The sequence below is a fragment of the Pseudonaja textilis genome, chromosome 18 (assembly GCF_049901715.1).
Source record: "Pseudonaja textilis isolate UNSWEBS1 chromosome 18, rPseTex1.2, whole genome shotgun sequence".
NCBI classification, from domain to species: domain Eukaryota; kingdom Metazoa; phylum Chordata; class Lepidosauria; order Squamata; family Elapidae; genus Pseudonaja; species Pseudonaja textilis.
The window spans coordinates 1,294,397-1,317,855 of NC_142007.1; the positions used below are offsets into that span (position 1 = coordinate 1,294,397).

The 23,459-nt window shown below is 49.1% G+C and overlaps 1 protein-coding gene across 3 annotated transcripts; it reads right to left on the reverse strand.

Moving 5' to 3' along the window:
• Positions 1 to 1,620: 1,620 nt before the first annotated feature.
• ERRFI1 (ERBB receptor feedback inhibitor 1) lies at positions 1,621 to 13,665 on the reverse strand. 3 transcript variants are annotated; one of them, XM_026722068.2, is made up of 4 exons: positions 13,601 to 13,665; positions 4,610 to 4,781; positions 4,398 to 4,471; positions 1,621 to 4,208 (listed from the first exon to the last, which is right to left on the reverse strand). In XM_026722068.2, the coding sequence occupies exons 2-4, from the start codon at positions 4,720 to 4,722 to the stop codon at positions 3,094 to 3,096; spliced, it is 1,302 nt and encodes a 433-aa protein (XP_026577853.2). In that variant the 5' UTR covers positions 4,723 to 4,781; positions 13,601 to 13,665; the 3' UTR covers positions 1,621 to 3,093. The 3 variants fall into 3 exon arrangements, with proteins under 3 accessions (XP_026577853.2, XP_087771323.1, XP_087771322.1); XM_087915197.1 differs by lacking the exon at positions 13,601 to 13,665 and adding an exon at positions 13,253 to 13,372; XM_087915196.1 differs by lacking the exon at positions 13,601 to 13,665 and adding an exon at positions 6,417 to 8,377.
• Positions 13,666 to 23,459: the final 9,794 nt, after the last annotated feature.

Here is a 23,459-nt window from a genome sequence, read left to right on the forward strand (position 1 = left end):
GTCATTGCAGGTGGAGGAAAGAATTTAATAGTAATAGCCCGCCATCGCGTAGCCATTTTGCGCATGCGCATGGCAGGTGGAGGAAAGAACTTAATAATGATAGCCCGCCGTCTCGTGGCCATTTTGCGTCATTGCAGGTAAAGGAAAGAAATTTCGCAGCCTGCCGCCTTGTGGAGGTTTTTCGTTATGGCAGGCGCAGGGAAGGAATCGCGAAAGTTAATATAAATAAAAATAATCAGGTTACAGATGTGGCGAAATCCGCCGAGGGGTCTTACTCTGAGTCCCCCATCACTCTGGGGGGGGGAAACGGGGTGAAAATAGACCTCACATTGAATGAAAACCGCGGTTTTCAAAGTCTGTGGGAAATTGCATCTCCTGGCTATTTTGCCAATAAGCAAATAACAAGTTACAGTTACATAAATAACCAGTTCCTAAATTCACCATTTAGATGGCAGACTTTTAAATGTGTTTGTGTATTATGCTGTATATACCTTGGGATGGCAGAGATAGGATTCGGTGAAGGGTCAGGGACTAATCAGAATAGAAGCTGGAAGGGGCCTTGGAGGTCTTCTAGTCCAACCCCAACCCCTTCCGGCCCAGGCAGATCCTACACCCTTTTTGACAGATGGCAGTCCAGGCTCTTGTAACTAGTCCTAGGAAGCCAGAACCCGTGTCCGATTCCAGCGTTTGTGTATTTCGGCCCAGCGAACGTAGACAACAACCCACATAAAATCGGAGTAAGGAGGCCCACATAATAATTTCTTAGCATGCCATTTCATAATGCAGGTGACTTGAAAACAGGTTCTCTGGATAGGTAAATCAGGAGGCTGAGCAAGTGGTTTTGCAGAGCAAAATCTATTCCTTTTCAAAGTGTGAGTGTGTGTGTGTGTGTGTGTACGTCAGAAAGACCAAAATTGTCCTTTTGGCAAAGAGGACACAAACTTTTAACAAAGAGGACGTTAAAAAAAAACAAACCACTCTTCAAAAGCTCCCCTGATGTATTTTAAAGCCAAGGCAGATTCGCTTTCACAACCATAGTATAAAAAGGTCCTAAAAGTGCACCGTGCAGTTTTTGCACACAAAAACTGCACACACACGAAATTTGTGTGGCTGTGAAGCCGAGGAGTTCAGCTGCCTTCTTTAGCAGCTTCAAATCCAGCCTACAACTTCTGGTGTAGCCGCGGTGTGGCAGACTGCCCAATGTTGATAGGCACCTCGTACGACGGGATTGACCAATGTGGAGTGCATAATAAAGGCACACACCCTAAAACACACACCGAGTGTCAATTCGATGTGGCAACTCAATTTGGCTTCCAGTCTTTAAAAAGAGGAGGAGGAGGCTGGGAGAAGAAGAGGGAGGGAATCCCGGACAACCAATAAATATAGGAGCTGCACCTTTACCATAAATAACTATGTCATAACTTTATTAAATCCAAGACGTGAAATATATATATATATATATATATATATATATATATATATATATATATATATATATATATATATATATCAAAATACAACTGAATGCAATCCCCACGACACTGTACATCCCTTACATGTTTTTCAGTGCATTGTTTCTGTGATAAACCTTCATTTCGTTGGGATTAGAACAACGGTCGGCTTTCCTAAAAATGTCAGGAAAGAAAGAAAAAAGAAAGAGAAAACGTTCCCCGTTTTAGCGGTTGGGGAAGTGTAAACAATGGGGGTTTGTGATAATCCAACAAAACAAAACAAAACAAAACGGAACTCGGATGGACCGTTTTGGCCTTCTGGTTATTTATGCAGTGTGTATGTTGAGTGTGAGAAGGTAAAAACAGCAGCAATTCGCCCATGGAATGAGACCCTGCGTGGATCAGAAATTATCCAAAAGTAGGACTCCGTTCCCAAGGATTGGTGCCCCACAACCCAAACCAGCACTATGAACACAATTGGTCCCCTTTTCAAAATGTTGTGGCCGTGTCGGAATGCTTTTTTTTTTTTACGTGTTGTGTAGATACACACAGTTCTCTCCAGCTGCGGAAATGCAGGGTTGTTGATCTCCATCAGGGGTCCCCCAATCCTCCCCGGGCTGTGGTGGCCCATTTGGACCTGGGCCGTATCAGCGGTGAGCGACTGACTCTACACAGGCACGTAGCTTTACTTGTGTGTTGAGAGGCGGGCGCTCACGCACAAAGCTTCACTTGCACAAACGGCAGGTGCAAAGCTCAGGTGCGAAGGTCCATTTGTGCGAACCCAAAGGGAGGCACGAAACTGTCTCCTCTCCCTGCCCCTCCCCGGGGCCTGGACCGCCAAGCTAGCAAGGTTGGGGACCGCTGATCTAGCGAAATCAAATAGATCTTTCTTGGACCTCAAAAATGTAGACGGCTGCGTCGACCAAAGAATTGTCAGGAAAGTGGGCGGCCAACTCACGTTTTTCCCACCCACCCCAGAGGGAACAGAGAAGAGAAAACATCCCAGGACAGAAATAATTTAAAAGGTTACCTACCCCTCAAAGTGGAAAAACGTCTATTAACACCGGCAAAAAACAAAAATACTGAACTTCCTCTCCTCGGCTAAAGCCATCGGTCTCCTTAGCAAGACAACAATTCAGTCGTTCTAACTGAGGTGAGTTTCTACATATAGGTATATATTATTCTAGGACGGAAGGGGGGGCTGAGCCACGGGCCACAGTCCCCTACCGGGCCGTGTTCTGTTCAGAACCGAGCGGATACACGTAACATCGTTTGTGCGAGTGGCTGATGTGCGTGCCCGCCGGTCGCAAGAAAGGAGCTGCGCTAACGGAGAAAATCCCACCCCCGGCCCCCCCGGTCCGTAAAACCGTAAAGGCCGGAGACCGCGGCTCTAGAATATTCAATAACTGGCCAACCTCCGTTTTGTAGGACTTGTCCCCCTTTCCAAATCTCCTCCTGCCCGAGCAAATGGGTGTCGGCAGTTTGAGCCGTTGGCTACCACGGCCGGCCATCCAGGAGGCTTCAGCACTGACGTCTCCACCACCCCTTTTACGTCCAGGAGCAGCCAAGTCTCTACACGGGGTCCTCGGGAGGAGGAATTGTCCTTCTCAGATTCCAACTCTTTGCGGCGTTCGCCGAATCCCTAGGGAGAAACCATGCACGCCAAGTGTTTGCGCTCAGCCTTGACCAGCGTGGCGGCTTCATGGCCGGCCGGCTGCCGTCCTTCCTCCGGCCTCAAGCTGCCCTCTTCTGCCTCCCGGAAGAACATCTCGTACTTGTCCAAATAAGGGGGTCGCTCCGGCAAGAGGTAATAGTGAGTGGAGCTGATTTTTTTGCCGTTTTCGATGATGGGCAGGATACAGGGCACCTTGTGGGCCGAACCTTCGCTGTGGTGCCTCTGGAGAGCTTTGCTGCTGACGTACTTCGGATCCGGGGCAAAGCTCTGCGTCGGGGGCATGACCCCGTGGAGATATGCCGGCAACGTTTTGGGACTCGGCGTCCGGGATTGGCTCCAGGGCAGAGGTTCCCGCGGAGGCACCTTGGGAGGTTTGTCCTCATCACTATATGCACCGGAGGTCACTTCGGCCGACCACCTCCGATGGTCGGGTTTGAGGGGCCGAGGAGGCAGAGGTACCCGGGGGGGAACCTCGGGCTTGTCGTCGTCGGAGCTGGGAGAGGAGCGACAGAGGTGGGTGGAGACCCTGATTGATGGTTTGTTGAAGGACCCAGCAGGGCCGGAATGAGAGCGGCGCAACCGGCGGTGAGGTTGTTGTGGAGGGGGAAGGGGAGGACAGGCGTTCTCCGGGCAGCCGGCCTGTTGCGGCTTCACCTCTGCCGGAGCGTCGAAGTAGGCGTAGTTAATTTGGCCACAGCCCCTGAAACTTCGCTGACCCTGGGCCAGCAGCTTAAACCCAGGACTCGCGCAGCTCTCCAGCAAAAGCTCGGTGTCCGAAGTGGTCAGGAACTCCACTTCTCGGTCCACTTCGTCGTGCAGGAAGTTTTCGGTGACGGGCAGAGGCGGGAGCGGACGGGCGCTTCGCTCCGCCGAAGACAGGGGAAGGGAGAGGAGTGGCCCGCTCTTCCCCGGGATTGGAGAAGGCGTCTCCTCGGCGTTCTGGCTGATGGTCAGAGACAGTCCACCGAAGCCGGAAACGAGGCGGTCTTCGGAGGTGGAAGGAGCAGGGGAGCGAAGGAGAGAAGGGCTGGCTCGGAAGAGGAAGCTCGGACCACCGTCTGGATCAGGACAGGAGACCTGGCCTAGGAGGAAAGGGGATATTTTGGGATAAATAATAGAATTTTGGATGATTGGAAGCACTAAGGACTCCACGGGAAACTTTGGTGTAGAGTTTGTCAGAGTTCCAACGGACGCCCTCATCAAACCATGAGCGGAGAGCCCCGAAAGCAGGGATCGAATGAGAAAGGGGACAACATTTGGGGGTTACCTACCGGCGGAGGTCAGAGGATGCGGTCCTGGGTTCAAGTTGCAAGCCATTGCTACCGAGTCCACGTGGAAGAAAGGGCTGGGTTGTGAGAGAAAAGGGAGGAGGGTTTTTTTTAAAAAAACCAACATCCATAAATGAAACAGGAAGAAGCACGCGGGTGTGTCCAAGACCCCGCGCACTGCCTCAACACCCCCCTTCCCTTGTCCCAACACTCACTTGGCAAGCTGGCCGTTGTGGCGACGGCAACAGGTCTCCAGGCTTCCATTACGGAGAAAGTCCGGGTTCAAGGAGAGGTTGACCTCCTGGGCCGCAATGCCTGTGGTGGACATGGCCCCGCTGGGCTTCTCAGAAGGAGGGGCCCATGGTCCTCAGCCAGCCCCTTCGCTCCCTGGGAAAGGAGGAAGGAGGGAGGGTAAGAAGGGCGGCAGAGGAGGAAGGAGAAGCCACGACAGCTCCTCCTTCCTGGCCTGGAGAGCAGGAGGAGCCAGGAAGGATGTCTGTCAATCAATCAATCAATCAATCAATCAGAATAGAGCTTTCTTTCTCTCCTTCCTTTTCCTCCCTCCCTCCCTCCCTCCCAATCTCCCTTCCTTTTTCTCTTTTCTTTCATTCTTTTTTCTTTCTTTTTTTCTCTGTCTTTCTCTCTCTCTTTTCCTTTCCTTCCCTTTCTTTCCTTCCTTCTTTCTCTTTTTCTTTCCTTTTTTCTTCTCTTTTTTCTCCAACTTTCTCTTTCTTTTCTTTCTTTCCTCCTTTCCTTCCTTCCTTTTTTCTTTCTCTTTCCTTTTTCTCTCTCCTTCCTTTCTTTCTCTTACTCTCTCCCTTCCTTTTACTCTTTCCTTTTTTCTTTCTTTTTGTTCTCTTTTTGTTCTGATTTTCTCTTCCTTTTCTTTCTTTCCCTTTTTCCTTCTCTTTCTCTCTTTTCTTTTCATGTGCTTTCTTTCTTTTTCCTTCTTTCCTCCTCTTTCTTTCCTTTCATTCTTTCTTTCTTTCCTCCTTTCCTTCCTTACTTTCTTTCTTTCTTTCTTTCTCTTTCCTTTCTCTCTCTTGTTCTCTCTTTCCTTTCCTGCCCCTAAAAACAAAAGGCCCGTGGGCCCACCCTCCCTCCCTCCCTCCCTCCCTCCCGGCCTCAGTTTCTCCAACGGGAACCTGGAATTCCCTCCCGGCGTATGGGAGGAAGCCGGGACAGGACAGGAAATGGGTGGCAGTGCCCTTCCTGTCGGGAGAAACACCCCCTGCGCCTAATAACCACTTTGGAAAGGTGTGTCCTTAGTGAAAGGAAGTCCTCGCCATAATGAAGGGATGGAGGGGGGAGAGCCCAGCGAGGGAGGGGACGAATGCCCGGGACAGAGGCTGAATCACCCAGCCTGGGGGAGGGCAGGGAGGGGACAACACACCCCCCCAAAGGCTGGAGGGAAGCGAACCGAGGACAGAAGCCGCTGAGAACGGTTGGAGCAATTTTACAGGCAGGGAGAATAACCAGAGGAACGACTTGCCACCAGAAGCTGTGGGTGGCTCCGTCGCTGAAGAGGTCGGACAACCGTTTGACCGGAATGGTTCTGTGGTCCTCTTGCTTGAGCAAGGGGTCGGACTAGAGGACCTCCGGGATCCCTTCCAGCTCTATCCCGATTGAACAGGTCTAGGGTCTCCTGCATGAGCAAGGGGTCAGGCTAGAAGACCTCTGGGGTCCCTTCCAGCTCTCTCCCGATTGAACAGGTCTAGGGTCTCCTGCATGAGCAAGGGGTCAGGCTAGAAGACCTCCAAAGTCCTTTCCAGCTCTCTTCTGACTGAGAAAAACGCTCCGGCTGTCTTACTGAGCCCACTTAAGATCCCTGCACCCCGCAAAAGAGACCTCTCCCCCAACCAAGAAATTCCTTTCACTTCGACGGCTGCAGGCACACAACACAACACAACACAACGCAAGTTGGCCATTGTCTTCAAACAAACACCCCCAAACTGCAAACCCCATTCCCTCCTGCCTGGGCCTGTCCTATTGCAGCAATCGGGGGGAGGGAAGGAGGGGTACCGATGGGGACCCCATCCAAGCCAGGACCCCTCCGGGGAGGGGTCTGCAGAGAGAGAGAGAGAGGGGAAGGGGGGGCTCTCTGGGCCGGCCTTACAAGCCCCAACCCCCCCCTTCTCAGACTTCGCTCTTCCCTTCGGTAACCTAGTTTTTGCCTACTCAGCCACCAACTATCAGGAGTAAATCTCCAGCGGCGGGGAGGGGCACGACACACATTGCTGCCAAACCAGACGCTGCTGCTCATCCTCCCGGTTTAACAAGTGCCTGACATCACTTCCTCCGCCTTGAAACGCCTGCGAGGAAGAGGAGGGAGGGAGGAAGGCACCCATCCGGAAGCCGCTCCCCAGTTAATACAGGTTTCCCCCACAGCCCGGAGGAGGTAAACTCAGCACCGCAAAGGGCAGGAGGGCAAGGCCAGCCGCCAGCACCCACCCACCCTTCCCTCCCTCCTCCTTCCTTCCTTCCAACTCTTTTATTCTGTCTTTATTTCTTTCCTTCCTTCCCATCTATCACTTCTTTCCTTCCTTTTTCCTTCTGTTATTCCCTGAGGACTCTTCCAGCTCTTTTATTCTGCATTTCTTTCTTTCCTTCCTTCCCATCTATCACTTCTTTCCATCTATCACTTCTTTCCTTCCTTCCTTCCTTCTGTTATTTCCTACGGACCCTTCCAGCTCTTTTATTCTGCATTTCTTTCTTTCTTTCCTTCCTTCCCATCTATCACTTCTTTCCTTCCTTCCCATCTATCATTTCCTTCCTTCCTTCCTTCCTTCCTTCCTTCCTTCCTTCCTTTCTTCCAACTCTTTTATTCTGTCTTTCTTTCCTTCCCATCTATCACATCTTTCCTTCCTTCCTTCCTTCCCTCCCTTCCCTCCTAGCACTGATGATGTTCCCTAGTTGGGTCATGAAACGTCTGCAAGGAAACCCCCCCAGCTCAGAAACCACCCAGAACCCCTCAAATTGAGGCCGCCGGTAAAAAAAACACCGCACAACAACACACATCAAACCTTTTCCCATCCGGCGTTATTGTTCGTTGAACCGCGCAAGGAAAATTCCCGCCTTCCGCCTTCCGAAGGAGCCGCGTGCGGCCCGAACACAATTCAGCCAAAAACCAGTTAAAACCCATAACTGACCTCCTATAGTGGGCCGGTCAGCCCCTATAGAAAACCAGAGCGGGGTGGTGGGTTTATTTTTATTTTTTTTAAATGACGTATAAGTGGAACCCCAAGAGGCAGGCCTCCATTTTACAACGCTTCGTTTAGTGACCAAAGTGAACAGCTCAAACACCCGGCTCTTCTCGACTTTAGTCTGATTCCCATCCACCCCTCAAAAAAAACCCAAAACACTTTTGCAAAAGTTTGCTAAACTTTTGAGGCTTTTAAAAAGGCCGCTCCATTCACACCCCGGCGCTGAATAGTAAAATGCTAAAAAAATATGTGTGGTTGTTTCTTTTTGGTTTGGTTTTGGTTTTCAGATATAAAATGGTGGGTGAGTCAGAGGTGAGTCTTCCTCGGTGCCCCCATTTCCCTGCCAAAGTACAAAAACCGGAATTTCACAGCCGGATGAACAGACGATACAATCACAGGATGTTATGACCGAGTCATCCCGGCTTCCTCCTGCTCAGCTGGAAAGAGAGAGGATTCGGCTGAAGGGTCAGGGACTAATCAGAATAGAAGCTGGAAGGGGCCTCGGAGGTCCTCTAGCCCAACCCGCTGCTCAAGCAGGAGACCATGGACCGTTTCGGTCAATCAATCAGCAGGGCGTTGGACTAGAGGACCTCCGAGGTCCCTTTCAGCTCTGATCGATTGGTTGAAATGGCCTAAGATCCCCTGCTGGAGCAGGGCGTTGGACTGGATGACCTCTAAGGTCCCTTCCAGCTCTATATTCTGCTTGATAAATCTCCTGGGAGGTCCCATAAGGCGGTTTCTCGCTGCCTTGACCAAAGATGAAGGATACTCAACTGGCCAAACAAGGAACCCATTCCCACAACCAAGAGACTTTGGGGGGGTGGGGGCGTCATGTGCTCAGGGTCTTAAAGGGGCCCATCTACGTTGTGTGGGGATCTTCCAAGAGAGGAAAACTGAGGCACGTTATGGGTGGGGGAATTCTGGGGAGTGGGGATCCAGGCGCCTCTTAAACCTTCGACATGCAGGCTGGGAACGGCGAGAAGAGCTTCCGTTTCGAGCAACTGGAAATTTCCAGAGAAGGGAAAAGCCAAGCGAACCCGTGCAGGAAGCAATTCTGAACTGGAGGAAGGGGAGGGGAAAAAAAGGAGACCAAGAAGTAACATTTGGAAGGGGGGGAAAGAACTGTAAACAAAATTTCAGGCATCGCCCCCGTTCAGATGATGCCTGGACCGGGAACTCTTGAGGCTATCCAAACTCCACCTTCCTATTTGTGGGTCTGTTGAGAAGACTACAGCTTGTTCAAGGCGTCAACACAACGCACAGGGTCCTCTGAGCTTGCTTGTTTTCTTGCAGACGTTGCACGACCCAACTAGCTTACACCATCCTTGCTAGAAGGGAGTGGGGATTGCAAGGGAGGGGGGCAAGAGGAGGGGGGAGGGGGAGGATTGTGGGGTCCTTAATACTTTCCTTGGTAGTTTCCTTGCAGATTGTTCATTACCTTAACCAGGTAACTTCATCAGTTCTCCTCTTTCTCCTTGCAAAACCCATCTTAGTACTGATGATGTTCCCTAGTTGGGTCAGGAAACGTCTGCAAGGAAACCACCAAACTCAGAGCTAACAAGGACCCCACAGTCCTCTCCTCTCCTCTCCTTCCTTCCTTCCTTCCTTTCTTTCTTTCCTTGCTTCCTTCCTTCCTCCTCCTCTCCCTTCTAGTACTGATGATGTTAGGTAGTTGGGTCGTGAAATGTCTGCAAGAAAACCACCAACCTCAGAGAGCCCTAAGGGTTCTTCATTTCAACCCTGAGCTACAAATACCACATTTCCCCGAAAATAAGACCAGGCCTTGTATTAATTTTGGCTCCAAAAGATGCGTTAGGGCTTATTTTCCCAGTTGGGTCTTATTTTCTGGGAGATACGGTACTAAATGCATCGGTCTGGCTGACGATCTTAACTGGGGCTTATTTTTTGGGTAGGGCTTATATTACGAACCTCCTGAAAAAATCATGCTAGGGCTTATTTTCCAGTTGGGTCTCATTCTCAGGGAAATACGGTACTAAATGTGTCCGCCTGGCTGATAAGCTTAACTGGGGCTTATTTTTTGGGTAGGGCTTATATTACGAGCATCCAGCAAGATCATTATTTTTCAGCAGGTTCTTATTTTCAGAGAAACAGGGTATTCTTCCTTTGTTGGTACACACACACACACACACACACTGTCCTTTGGGGGGGGGCAACTTAATTTGTTCGAAACGCCCCCCCCCCCGCCAAAAAAATAATCCATTTATGGATTAGACAAAAATTCTGGGTCCTCAGCCTTCTTTAAGCTCACATTTTCATCGGAAGCGTTCAAAGGAAAAAACCCCGTCCTGGTTTCGGAGGAAGCCAGAGAATAGCGGAAACCTTTGGAATCAGGGGCTAATCAGAACCGGAAGGGACCTTCCAGAGGTCTTCTAGTCCAGCCCCTGCTGAAACAGAAGACCCCTAGACCTACCAATCAATCAATCAATCATCAATCAATCAGACTAGATCTGGAATGGACCCTGGAGATCATCTAGTCCAGCGCCCTGCTCAAATAGGAGACCCTAGACCACTTCAATCGATCAGAACAGAGCTGGAAGGGACCTCGGAGGCCATCTAGTCCAACCCTCTGCTCAAGCAGCAAAGCCTAGACCATTTTCAGACAGGCGGCTGTCCGCAATCCCTTCTTAAAAGCCTCCAGTGTTTTGAGAACCCACAATTTCTGGGTGGCAAGTAGTTCCACTGGTTAATTGTCCTCGCTGTCAGAAAATTTCTCCTTAATTCCAAAGTTGCTTATCTCCTCGGTTAGTTTCCATCCATTATGCCTTGTCCAGCCTTCAGGGGCTTTGGAGAATAAGTGGACCCCTCCCTCTTCTTTGGGGCAGCCCCTCAAATCCTGGAAGGCTGCTATCCTGTCACCCCTTAATCCTTCTGTCCTCCAGACTAGCCAAACCCCAATTCCTACAACCATTCTCCGTATGTTTCTTTTTAATCCTCTTAATTGTTCTTCTTCTCTGCGCTTTTTCCAAACTCTCAACATCTTTTGTGTGTGTGTGTGTGTGTGTGTGTGACATGGGCACCAAAACCGGATGCAGCACCATCCAGGTGTGGCCTTACTAAGGCTTTACAAAGCCTAGGAATTAAAGAGTTTATTTTCGGCTAGCAGTGTTCCCAAACCGAATTTCTCCAAGAATTGCCGGCTGTTCCATCCTTTCTCCTCTTTTCGTTCCAGGCCTTTATCTACCTTCCTTCTCTCCTTTTTTGGGGTCAAGTTTATTTTATTTTATTTTATATTGCTTATACCTATTGATACCTGGGTGTCATATATTTTAGTACAAATAAACATATTATTATAGTTATTACATTCCATTTTCATTCTTTCATATTGTTTAAACATATCTAACGCTGCCGCCATTCAATTTCTAAACCTCTTTTAATGAAATATCTTCTTATATTAGAATATGCCTATTGTTTTCCCGTTCTTATTTATTTCTATTTCTATTCTAATTTTTATTGGTGCCACCGTGGTATTCGAAGACATTTCCGTCCTCTCATCTTTATCTACCTTCCTGAAAGGGTTCGCAGGAAAGAAAGAAAAAAACAAACAAACCAGGTAATTAATGTTAATGAATATCAACAAACCACAGTCACCAGCAAGCTTAGATTAAACAGGTTCGCGACATCCTTTTGTAAGGTGCCACAGATGAGCCCGGAGGAGCTACCACCAGCACGCAACTCTGGAGGAAGGGACAGTCCTTACTCAAACCTAACCGCCAAACCCAGTTGGAAGACCCCGGTGTTTGCGGCTGGGAGGGCAGCCGCAACTGGTAGGGTGGGATTTTCATCGTGGAGCAGTTCGTTTAGTGTCTGTTCCAAGTTACGACGGCGCTGCAAAAAAAAAAAAAAAGGCAACCTGGGCCCATTTCCCAGACTTTAACCACCGTTTCAGCACCCTCTATGTGATCGGCATTCAGACGCTTGGCGAACGGCTCGTATTTACGAGGGTGGCAATACCCCGTGTTCCACTTTTGCGACCGTCTTGACAAGCGGAGGGTGGGGAGCCACTTTAACAGCCGTGTGGCTAACTTCACGACCGCGGGGATTCCCTTTAACGACGGTGGCAAGAAAAGCTCTTGGAATCGATGCCCGGGAATAGAGCTGGAAGGGACCTCAGAGGTCCTCTAGACCAACCCTCCGCCCCAGGCAAGGAAACCTTACCCCTTTTCAGACAGCGGATACGTTTGGAGTCAGGGGGCTAATTCGGAATCAGAACAGAGCTGGGAGGAGTCTGGGAGGTCTTCTAGTCCACCCCTTGCTCAAGCAGGAAATCCTAGACCATTTCAATCAATCAGAATAGAGTGCGAAGGGACCTCAGAGGTCATCTAGTCCAACCCCCTGCTCAAGCGGGAGATGTTGGGCCATTTCAGACAGGCAGCTGTCCGGTCTCTTCTTCAAAGCCTCCAGAGAACCCACCACTTCCAGGGGCGACTGATTTCAAAGCCACCCCGGGTTCCCCAGGGGAGAGGAATTCTGGGGGCGATGGTCGTGTGGCGTGGACCCCCCCTGGCGGCTTCCATGCCCGCCGTTCCAAAAAAAAGCCCTGACCGACGACGGGGCGCTTGACCGGGAGAACAAAGGCCGCCCTTAGGGAGGCCAGCTTGGCAGACCCCCCCAGCCGGCGGTGATGGCGATTGGCAGGGCCAACACGACCCTTGGTGGGCGCTCCGACCACCCGCTTTGCCCGCCACCTGATGATACGACGCCTGCTCTCGTCCCCCGGGGCTGGCACTGCCGCTCACCCCCACCGTGTGGTCTTCTTTTAAGGACAGGGGGAGGGGGGCAGGGTTGCCTCCAAGCAAGGCCCAGGGAACTCGAGGGAAGCGCCGGCAAGGGCCGCCGGCGAGAGGCTGGCACCGGCGTTTCCAGCACACACCAGGGCACACGAAGGGCACGCTCGTCGTTGGCACGGGCGAAGGCTTGGGAAGGGGAGGGGCAAGGTTGGGAGGGCTGGTGCTTCAGCCCTGGCAGCGGTCTGCCCAAAGGACGGCAGAGGAGCAGAGCTGGAAGGGGCCTGGGAGGTCATCTAGTCCAACCCCCCTGCTCAAGCAGGAGCCGATCATTCCTTTCAATCGATCCGAATAGAGCTGGAAGGGACCTCGGAGGTCTTCTAGTCCGGCCCTGCTCAAGCAGGAGACCCGAGGCCATTTCAATCCATCCATCCATCAATCAGAACGGAGCTGGAAGGGACCTGTGAGGTCGTCTAGTCCAGCCCCCCCGTTCTCAAACAGGACACCCCCACATCATAGTTTGGACAGACTTGTGTCCAGTCTCTTCTCCGTGTTGGGGCCACCCAGGTTCCTTCCCTCCTGGATGGGTCTCCATCCGTCCTGGCTGCTCCTCCCGCCCTCCTCTTCTTTGTGGGGAACCCCTGAGATCCGCAAGCCGAGCCCCCTCACCCCCCCCCAGCCCCTTTGGAGGCCAGGAAGTGGGATGGGGGGCAACCAGGAGATTCTCCTCCACGCGGCCAGGGTCTTCCTGGCCAGACCTGATTGTGTGTGGGGGGGGGAGGGCGCGGGGGGGGGGAGGGAAGAGGGGGGTGAGAGAGAGAGAGAGAGAGGAGAGAGGCCGCCTGAGCTGCAATGAGCTCACCTTCCTTCCTGCCCCCGGGCGGTCTCCTAGCAACCGGGCTCGCCCTACCTGTGCTGCAGGTGCACCGCCGTCGCCTCCCCGCCGCGCTTGCAAAGGACGATGACTAAGCCTTGATTCACCAGCCTTGGTGGATTCGGGGCAAGGGAAGGAAGAGCCGCGCAAGAGGCACCCGGGGTGTCTCGTGCAAAAGGGGGGAGGGCGAGAAGAAGGCCAGCAGCCCCCCCCCCCCGCAGGGAGGAGGAGGAGGGGGCTTCAACCCTGGCTTTCCTTCCCCCACCTTGAGCCCCCAGCCCCAATTCCCAGAGGCTGGGAAACCCCGCAAATGGGCAGAGTCGTCCCCCCCGCTCCTCCGCAATGCCCTCCCCGCTCTGCGCCCGCCCCTTCCCCTTGACTCACCTAGAGGGCGCCCGCGAGCTCCCCTCGCCAAAACGGACCGGCCGGGTCAGCGGCGACGTCACTCTGAGCCCCGGCCCGAGCGAGAGGGCGCTTTTATAGCGTTGGGCGGGGTCTCGTGGGAGGCGTGGCGACGGGTGGGGGGAAGAAAGCCGCCCGGCCCCGCCCTCTTAAAGCGGCGATGCCGGACCGAGGTGGGGTTGTTTGGGAAGCGAGCCCTTTTGAAACAAAGCACAGCCATCCCCCCGAGGGGGGGCTGGAAAGGAACCTCAGAGGTCATCTAGCCCAACCCCGGAGACATTCTGGGTTCTTCACCCCGTTTGGAAACCTGGTTTAACCTGCCCCCCACTCCCAATTTCTGTGGCTGAGAGGGAGAGATTTGGGAAGCCAGCTTTTTTTTAGGGGGGGACCCGTTTTGACGACGTGGTTTGCCGCGGTCCTTAAATGAGTAGCCCCGTAGTTAAGCGAATCCGGCTTCCCCATTGACTTCTCTCCTGATCCAATGCTCCGCTCAAGCAAGAAACGCTAGACCTAGATCATTTCAATCGATCGATTGATTTTATTGATTAGAATAGAGCTGGAAGGGATCCCCAGACCTTTTGAGAGCCGCTTCGTCTCAAGACTCCAGATTCAGTCAAACATCTAAGGTTTCCCACCCTGCTACAGATAATCCCCCACTTACGACAGTTCATTTAGTGACCGTTGACGTTACGACAGTGCTGAAAAATGGGACTCAGGACCGTTTTTCACACTTACGACCGTTGCAGCCCTCCCCACGGTCACGTGCTTGGCAACTGACTTGGAGTTATGATGGTCCTGGCCTTTTGCGACCTTCTGACCAGATTCATTTAACGACCGGGTTGCTGACTGCTCAACTGCAGTGATTCACTTAACAACGGTGGCCGGAAATGTCAAATGAGGCAAAAAAATATTCACGTTCGCTCCGCCACAGAAACGTTGAGCTCCGTCGTGGTTGTACGTGGAGGATTGTCTTTATGAAGCTGCTATGTGATGAAATGGCAAATATGATAGGAAAAAGCATAAGAATATAGTAAATACGGAACAAGAAATAAAGAATTTTAAGATATTATATAAAGAAGATAAGAGGACAACTAAAGAAAAATAGAATAAGTTATATGAATAAGAATTGGATAAAATAAAAGTCAAAATATAAGAATATTTTTAAAAATTGATAGAAAATGGAAAATGTAATGTTATGATAAGAAATTGAATATGCAAAATAGATATGTAATTATAGTCATATTTGTATGGAAATGTACAAACCTGGAAACACTGTTCACTAAAAGTGATGTAAAAGATTAAAAATAAAACAACTTTTTGAGGAAAAAAACCTGCTTTATCAATTGGAAAACTTTAAACCTTAAAACGAGCTCCTGCTTTGCTAGTTTGGAGTTAATTTTGCGACCAAGTTAAGTGTATTGAATGATTCAAATCAATATGTTGACACAGCAGAGGAGTTTGGCAAATCGGCTCTCTGACTCATTCTTATATAAGTAACTTAAAAGGGGTATTTGGATGATGCACTCGTTGCACAAATTAAAATTTTCTAATCATGAGGGGGAGTGTTCTGTTTTTAATTTATTTTTATTGCTTTATAATTAATAACCAAATTAATAATAATAATAATAATAATAATAATAATAATAATAATAATAATAATACTGCACAAACAACAGGCTGGTTGACGTATGAGCAGAGTGGAGCCCCACATTCCTGCTATTAAATGAGACATTGGTTAAGTGAGTTATTTGAGCAGAGGGCTGGACTAGAAGACCTCCAAGGTCCCTTCTGACTCTCTTATCGAGCAGTGGGCTGGACTAGAAGACTTCCAGGGTCCCTTCTGACTCCCTTATCAACCAGGGGGTTGGACTAGAAGACCTCCAGGGTCCCTTCTGACTCCCTTATCAACCAGGGGGTTGGACTAGAAGACCTCCAGGGTCCCTTCCAACTCTGTTATTCTGTTGTATTCTAAGCCACTTAGGTTTGGCTGGACCCAAAACAGCCAAGAATATCCCAGGCTAAAATGTTCAGGGAGTAATTCGACCTTCCAGAAAAAGACCTTGAAAATATGGAAGGGATATTTATTTGATTCCTGAAAAGGGTTTTTTTTTCCTTAGCAAGCAGGCAGAAAACCAAAATAGAGAGAATCAATTCTTATTTTTTTCCCCCCTCACCGGCTCCTGAATTCACAACGTTTCCCCTATTTGGACAAACCTGGAAAGCATCAGCCAATGTAGAACCTTCCCAGCGTTAAAATTTAGGTGGGTAACCTTTGCTTTTATAGGCATAATTAGTTCCCTTTAATTCGACAGGATGCAGAGAATTGCAGATCGCCAAAGAAACAACCCGTCTCTTTTCATTCCAGGCACATTTCCCCCCAAAACTGTTCACGGGTTTGGGCTGCGTCCCTCAGAACAAAAGCGTGGAATGAATAGGTGCCACAAATCAAGGGACTCCGCAAACTGCGCATCGCCAACGGACCCAAAACAACGTGCAGTGGTAGCAATAACGCTTTGTAAAGCCTTAGTAAGGCCACGCCGGGAATGTTGCGACCCCCCGGCCGCCCCCAATGTTACAACAAAAGAGGTTGAGACTTGGGGAAAATTGCACAGAAGGGCAACTAAGAGGAGATCCAAACACACGAAGAACGGTTGCAGGATTTGGGTTTGGCTAGTCTTTTTTTTTTTAAAAAAATGAAGAATTAGGGGGTACATGATAGCATCCTTCCAGCATTTGAGGGGCTGCCCCAAAGAAGGGGGGGGTCAATTTATTTTTCCAAACCCCCTGAAGCCCAAAAATGGATGGAAACACATCAAGGAGAAAAGCAACTCCTGGAATTAAGAGGGAGAACAAATTCACCGGTGGAACTGCTTGCCACTAGAAATTGTGGGTGCTCCAAAACGGGAGGTTTTTAAGAAAAAGGCTGGAGAACCATTTGTCTGAAATGGTATAGAATAACAGAATTGGAAGGGACCTTGGAGGTCTTCTAGTCCAGTCCAGGCAGGAGGAAACCCTAACCTCATTTGAGACAAAGGATTGTCCGATTTCTTCTTGAAAGCCTTCCAGGGATGGAACATTCACAATTTCTGGTGGGAAGCTGTTCCACTGGCGAATTGTTCTGCTAGGAAGTTAGGAACCCGTCTTGCTTGCAGCTTGGCCGAGCTGAGAAATGGTGTAGGGTCTCTTGCTTGGGTGGGGAGGGTTGGACTAGATGACCTACAAGGTCCCTTCCAACTGTGTTTAATCCGTATCTGTATTTCCTCGGCTTTTCTTCTCTCCGGTTGCCCAGAAAATGTTCAAACTGCCTGCCAAACTCTTGGCCGTTTTGGATGCCGCACAGTGGGGCTTTTGACACACAAAGACGCACACACATGGATGCACAAACACACCCTGTTGCTTCGATGCGCTGTCAGCCTTTAACAATATCTCCCGCTTGGCTTGCTGCTGTTTTCAATGGGTCCAAAGCCATTGAAGGCTTCCTTGGTGAGCGCCCCCGTGCATACTGATGGAGACACAACACACCACAAGCCAGCTTATTCGAGCCGCGGCGCAATCTCAGTTTTTAGCAGGGCTCGAAAAGGCGGCTGGGCCTCTCTCGCCCTGGTGTAGTTTGCAAAGGGGCCAGAAACGAGTAGGATTCGCATCAACGCAAGCCTTTGGAAGTGGTTTGGGATCTTCATCCCTTGGAAGCTTTCAAGAAGAGACTGGACGCCCGTCTGTCAGAAACGGTGTAGGTCTCCTGCTTGGGCAGGGAAGGGGGGCTGGACTAGGTGACCTCCAGGGTCCCTTCCGGTTCTGTTCATCTGCTCATGAGGCGCCGCTGCTGGAAGCGGCACCTGGTTGGAATACGTTCCTCATTGCATTTTGCACTATTCACTTATCTAATGCAAATATTCTTTTGAGTCAACGTATGTTTTTTAAATACACTTGTAGGTCTTATCGCTTATTTGAATGCCCGATATTCTGGATAAATCAATCCCGTGTTTTATTATACTTATTTATGCAAATGTCTAACGGGTGATCTGCTCATCAGCGGTGAATGCAACCAGATCTTTAATCCATGGGCTTTAATCCAATGATTTATAGATAGATTTGTTTTATTTTACATGTATCATTGCATTAACCATAGTATAGGAAGGACATGGAGTTCATCTTAAGTTGTTCGGGTGTGAAATTCCAAACTAGGTAAGGGAATCCCATATATGTTTCAGTGGAAGTGCATGATGGGTTATATTCCCCCCCTCCTCCCAGTTCCAGGAATTTTACAATTTCTGTTGCCACCTTGAACAAATTGTTCCACAGAGTTATGCGCAAGCCGGGACGAATGTGGACTTAACACCACCACCACCCCCAAAATAAGTAAATAAAAATCCAGATTATTTGCTCCAGTTTACGTGCAAACAGAACCTGTGGACCCATCGACCCGCCGAGATGGTCCTGCTGACGACAGATTTCAGGGAATTAACTTGATTCAAAGAGGCTCGGAAAAACAACATTCAAGCTGGATGTTCTTTGCTGGTTTCCAAGAATACAAATTATTATTATTTTTAGAATATTGTCTCCTTTCCAACCGTTTGAGAAACGCTACTTTAGAGATACAACAGAGAGGAACAACGGCGGCGGCCAATTCTCCCCGTTCTTTTGGGCCACGGGGCTGCCCGCTCTGGACTAGAAGACCTCCAATGTCCCTTCCAACTTTCTTATGGATCAGGGGTTGGTCTAGAAGACCTCCAAGGTCCCTTGCAACTCTGTTCTGACCGATTGATTGATACGGGGTCTCCCGCTTGAGCCAGGGGGTTAGACTAGAAGACCTCCCAGGTCCCTTCCAGCTCATTGGTTGATTAGCGGGCTCCCATCTCTACTTCTATCCAATGACGCCGGATAGAAGGGCCTGGATTCGATGCCTCTCTTCCCTACGCAAGACCGAAAAAGTGGGTACACACACACACACACGTACACACACACACAAACACTCCCTACGTTGCTTGCTGAATTTCTCCCTTTCACAGAAACGGTGCATTAGTGCTTGTTAATCAGCACCTGTTTTGTTTCGGTTTCCGGACGGTCTAAAAAGAAGCCCCCAGAATATAGACAAAAAAAACCAAAACCGACCCTCCGCCTTGACCGGAGCGAAGAAACTGAGTCACGGAGTTGAGTGGACGAAAGAGAGAAAGAGAGAGAGAAATTATTGAGGCAGGAACTTGAATTACTCAAGGGCAAGAGTACTGGGAAAGCCGTATGAATCACTTCCTATCCGGCGGTAGATTTAATCATGCGTGGGAGCGCATGGCTCTGAGGTTTGCTAGCCAGCAAATTCTTGGCAAGGCGGCCAAGAACATTGGGTTACATAAGCCTGCCCAGACCAGCACTCCAAGTTCGTTCTAGATCAGGGTTTCTGGCGGCCTCGGATGGGTCTACTCTTCGGTTCACCGGGTTGGGTCCTCGTTCGCACAACCTCCTCGGAAGTTGCTGGTTCGTGGAAGAGACAGAGACCCTTCCGGCCTCAAGGAAATGCCCTCCGTTGGAAAGCGGGGTGTCTAGGAAAGGAACGGAGTAGAATACCGAATGCCAAATACAGGAATAGAATACAGGAATAGAATAGAATAGAATAGAATAGAATAGAATAGAATAGAATAGAATAGAATAGAATAGAATAGAAATAAGAATATAGAATATGCAATATGGAATGGAATGGAATATAGAATGGAATAGAATATAGAATTCAGAATACAGAATATAGAAGATAGAATAAGAATATAGAATGCAGAATATAGAAAATAGAATAGAATAAGAATATAGAATGCAGAAAATAGAATAGAATATAGAATGCAGAATATAGGAAATAGAATAGAATAAGAATATAGAATATGGAATGGAATAGAATGGAATGGAACAGAATATAGAATGCAGAATATAGAAAATAGAATAAGAATATAGAATGCAGAATGTAGAAAATAATATAGAATATAGAATGCAGAATATAGAATATAGAAAATAGAATAGAATACAATAAAATACAGCACAATACAATACAGAATAGAATGGAAAATAGAAAATACAATACAAATGTTGGGCTCCATTGAGGTCGTAAGCCGAGGATTACCTGTACGTCAGAAAAATGATTGACACAGGGGTCTCGACTATATCAGCGCAAAAAAATCCACCCAGGCAGTGAGTGGGAGGGGAGTAGTGAGAGGAAAACCAACACATTTTGGGCGATATTTGTTTCTGCAAATCTGAGCGTAGGATTAATCTAACGTGGATCCTAAAATGCGCCGATTTGCAGGAAGAAAAATAAATAAGCCTCAGCCCGCATGTATTGTTTCGTGAAGGGATTTCGACCTTCGAAAACTCCCGTTTTATTGGTATCTTTTGCATTCAGAAACGCAAGGAGACCCCGCCCTCCCCACCTGGCCCCCCGTTTACCTGCTGTCACTCCAAGGTAGTCTAAGCCTCGCCACAAACCTCCTGCTTACTACCCAAATGGGCGAGTGAAGCGCTCAAAGGGTTTTCCCGCGGAATAAAATGAATATTTTGATTTTGAATCGTCAAATAAAGCCAAGCTGTGGGTGGCTTTAAGGCAAGTGGAGTCTTGAATTCTTGCTGGCTGCCTCGTTTATTTTTTCCTTGCCTTAAAGGGTTGGAATCCCAGGTTTTTGTTTTTTTTTTCCCCTGCTAGAAATCATACAGGTAGTCCCCAATAGTTCATTTAGTGACGGTTCGAAGTTACGATGGCACGAGAGAAGTAAACGAGGATCATTTTTCAAACAATAAGGGCTGTCGCAGAACCTTCCTGGCTGCGGGAGTAAAACCCACACGCTTGACGAAGGACTTGTAGTTACGATGGTTGCAGCGTCTCTCGTGTGTGTGTGTGTGTGTGTGTGTGTGTGTGCATGACGGGATCCCCTTTTGCGACCGAACCGACGAGCGCAGTCAACGGGGATTCGCGGAACGACCGTGGGGCTAATTTGACAACCGCAAGGATCCGCGGAATGGCGGCAGCAAACAAGGTTGCAAAACGGGACAAAACTTATTTAACGCTGTGTTTTACTGACACCCGGGGGCTCCACGGCTCTGGTCGGTAAGTGAGAAAGTGGTGGGCTCTCTCTACTCCCCCCGTTTTAAAGAGAAGGGTGGAAAAGCAACTTGTTTGGAATGAAATTGAGCGGTGGGGGTGGTGGGGTGGGGTTAGGCTAGAAGACCTCCAAGGTCCCTTCCAGCTCTAGTTGGATTGATTGGTGGACTCTAATGGTCTAAGGTCTCCTGCTTGAGGGGGGGTTGGGTTGGGCTAGAAGACCACTGATGGCCCCTCCTTGTTCTATTCTAATGGATCGATTGTACCTCCAAGCTTTTCTTCCGCTGGTTCAATACGGGTCCTTCCTCCTCCTCCCCTATAAGGCAGTTCCCGCCTTCCAGGAGCTGCTGGTTCAGCCTCCCAGCCCATTAATATCCCACCCACCCCCATCTTGACGCATCCCCGCCCGCCCGCACCAGCCCCTCGGCCAGGGTGGGGCTGAAGCCAGCCAGAGGACACTTTGGGGCTCCTTCCTTTTAACAAGGTTTGTTGGGAGACTCGGAGAGCTTCAGGGTTGAGTCACGCGTTCCCAACCAGCCGTCCTTTTAGCTCCGGTGGTGGTGATGACACGGTGTGGGATCGATGGTCCCTTCACCTCTGAGTCACCTCCGGAGCGAAACCTCTGAAGGTGACGGTTCCAAGAAGACGACGAATCCCTCGCTCTTTCCCGAAATGTTCAGGGTATTTTCCTGGCGGCCAAATCTTGCCAGACCCAATTGCAACAGGGAGCAGCGTATAGATAGAGCTATGGGGACAGACAGACAGACAGAGACAGAGATATGGAGATAGATAGATAGATAGATAGATAGATAGATAGATGATAGATAGATAGATAGATAGATAGATAGATAGATAGATAGATAGATAGATAGATAGATAGTAGATAGATAGAGAGATAGAGAGAGAGAGAGAGAGAGAGAGAGAGAGAGAGAGAGATGGAGATAGATAGACAGACACAGACAGACAGACAGACAGACAGATAAGATAGATAAAATAGACAGAGAGAGACAGAGATAGAGATCGATGATACATGATAGATGATAGATGATAGATAGATAGAGATAGATAGATAGACAGACAGACAGACAGACAGACATAGAGATAGAGATAGATAGAGATAGATTGAGATATGGAGATAGATAGATAGATAGAAAGATAGATAGATAGATAGATAGATAGATAGATAGATAGATAGATAGACAGACAGACAGACAGACAGATGTAAATCGGTAGACAGGTAGACAGACAGATATAGATAGAAACAGAGAGAGAGAGAGGGAGGGAGAGAGATGATATAGATAGATAGGTAGATATAGAGAGATAGAGATTATGTATGTATGTATATATATATATGTGTGTGTGTGTGTGTGTGTGTGTGTGTATTAGAAACAGCAAGAGCACCCCCAACAAACTGCATTTTTCCAGTGCTTAGTCTAAACATCTAAATCCAATTTAACTCAGTTTGTTTGTGGAATGATTCAGGCATCTGCCGGTGAGCTAATCAGTAACCAAGTTAAGTGATATTGATAAACCCGCTCCACAGCCAAAGTCTCTCTCTCTCTCTCACACACACACACACACACACACACACACGCACATACATATATATATAATCTGGGTGACAGGGTTAATAAGTCTCTTATCTAAAGTAAACCTTGGCTTTCGAAATAAGGAGGAGGAGGAGGAGGACGGAAGCCACACGGGACAGAAATGTGGCACAGCCAGTCTCCAAGGGATGCTCCTGGCCTTAGTCATCCGCTGGATAAGCAGTGGAGAGGATACTTTGTTATTGACTGCCCCCTGATGGCGGACAGCTGAAACGGTCAATCCACGACAGGAAGACGGGTTCGGCAAGAGAGTCCTTGACTTGCAACCCAAATGGAGCCCAGAAGGGATGTGGCTGCTAAGGGAGACGTTTGACAATTTGAGCTTCGCTCGTTCCTTTTTGCGACTTTTCTTGCCGTGTTTGGTTAAGCGAGTTGCTTCATTTGTTAAGCGAGTCACGCCGGTTGTTAAGTGGATCCGGCTCACCCTCACACACACACACACACACACACACCCAGTCGACTTTGCTGGTCCAAAGGACGCAAAAGCGGAGCAGGTGACCGTGGGACACAGCGACCATCATAAATGGGAGGAAAAAAAGAGGGAGAGACAGAGAGGAGAGAGAGTGAGAGAGTGAAATAGAAAGAAGGGAGGAGAGAGAAGGAGAGGGGGGAGAGAGGGAGAGAAGGAGAGAGAGAAAGAGAGAGGAGAAAGAGAGAGGGAGGGAAAAACAGAGAAAAGGAGAGATAGAGAAGGAGAGAGAGAAATAGAAAGAGGGAGAGAAGGAGAGAGAGGAGAAAGAGAGAGAAGGAGAGAGAGAGAAATAGAAAGAAGGAGAGAAGGAGAGTGGGAAAGAGGAGTGAGAGAAAGAGAGAGAGAAGGAGAAAAAGAAAAGCAGAGAGAGAGAAAAACAGAAAGGGAAGAAAGAGAGAGAGAAACAGAGGGAGAGAGAGAAGGAGAAAAAGAGAGGAGAGAGAGCGAAAGAGGGAGAGAGAGGAGAGGGGGGAGAGAGGGAGAGAAAAAGAGAGAAATAGAAAAAGGGAGAGAAGGAGAGAGAAATAGAAAGAGGGAAAGAAAGAGAGAGAGGAGAAAGAGAGAGAAATGGGAAGAGAGAAGGAGTGAGAGAGAACTGTAACTTCAAACGGTCACTCAACGGACCGTCGCAAGTCCACGACTCCTTGACCTTTTTAAAGCAAAGCGCCGAAACCTCCCGGGCGGCCC

What these genes read in the sequence shown, in the direction of transcription:
- ERRFI1 (XM_026722068.2), bottom strand. Translation starts at nt 4,722, where the DNA reads ATGTCCACCACAGGCATTGCGGCCCAGGAGGTCAACCTCTCCTTGAAC. An exon ending in CACAACGGCCAGCTTGCCAA is followed by an intron (nt 4,472 to 4,609) that starts GTGAGTGTTGGG and finishes CTCACAACCCAG; the next exon opens with CCCTTTCTTCCACGTGGACT. An exon ending in GCATCCTCTGACCTCCGCCG is followed by an intron (nt 4,209 to 4,397) that starts GTAGGTAACCCC and finishes CTTTCCTCCTAG; the next exon opens with GCCAGGTCTCCTGTCCTGAT.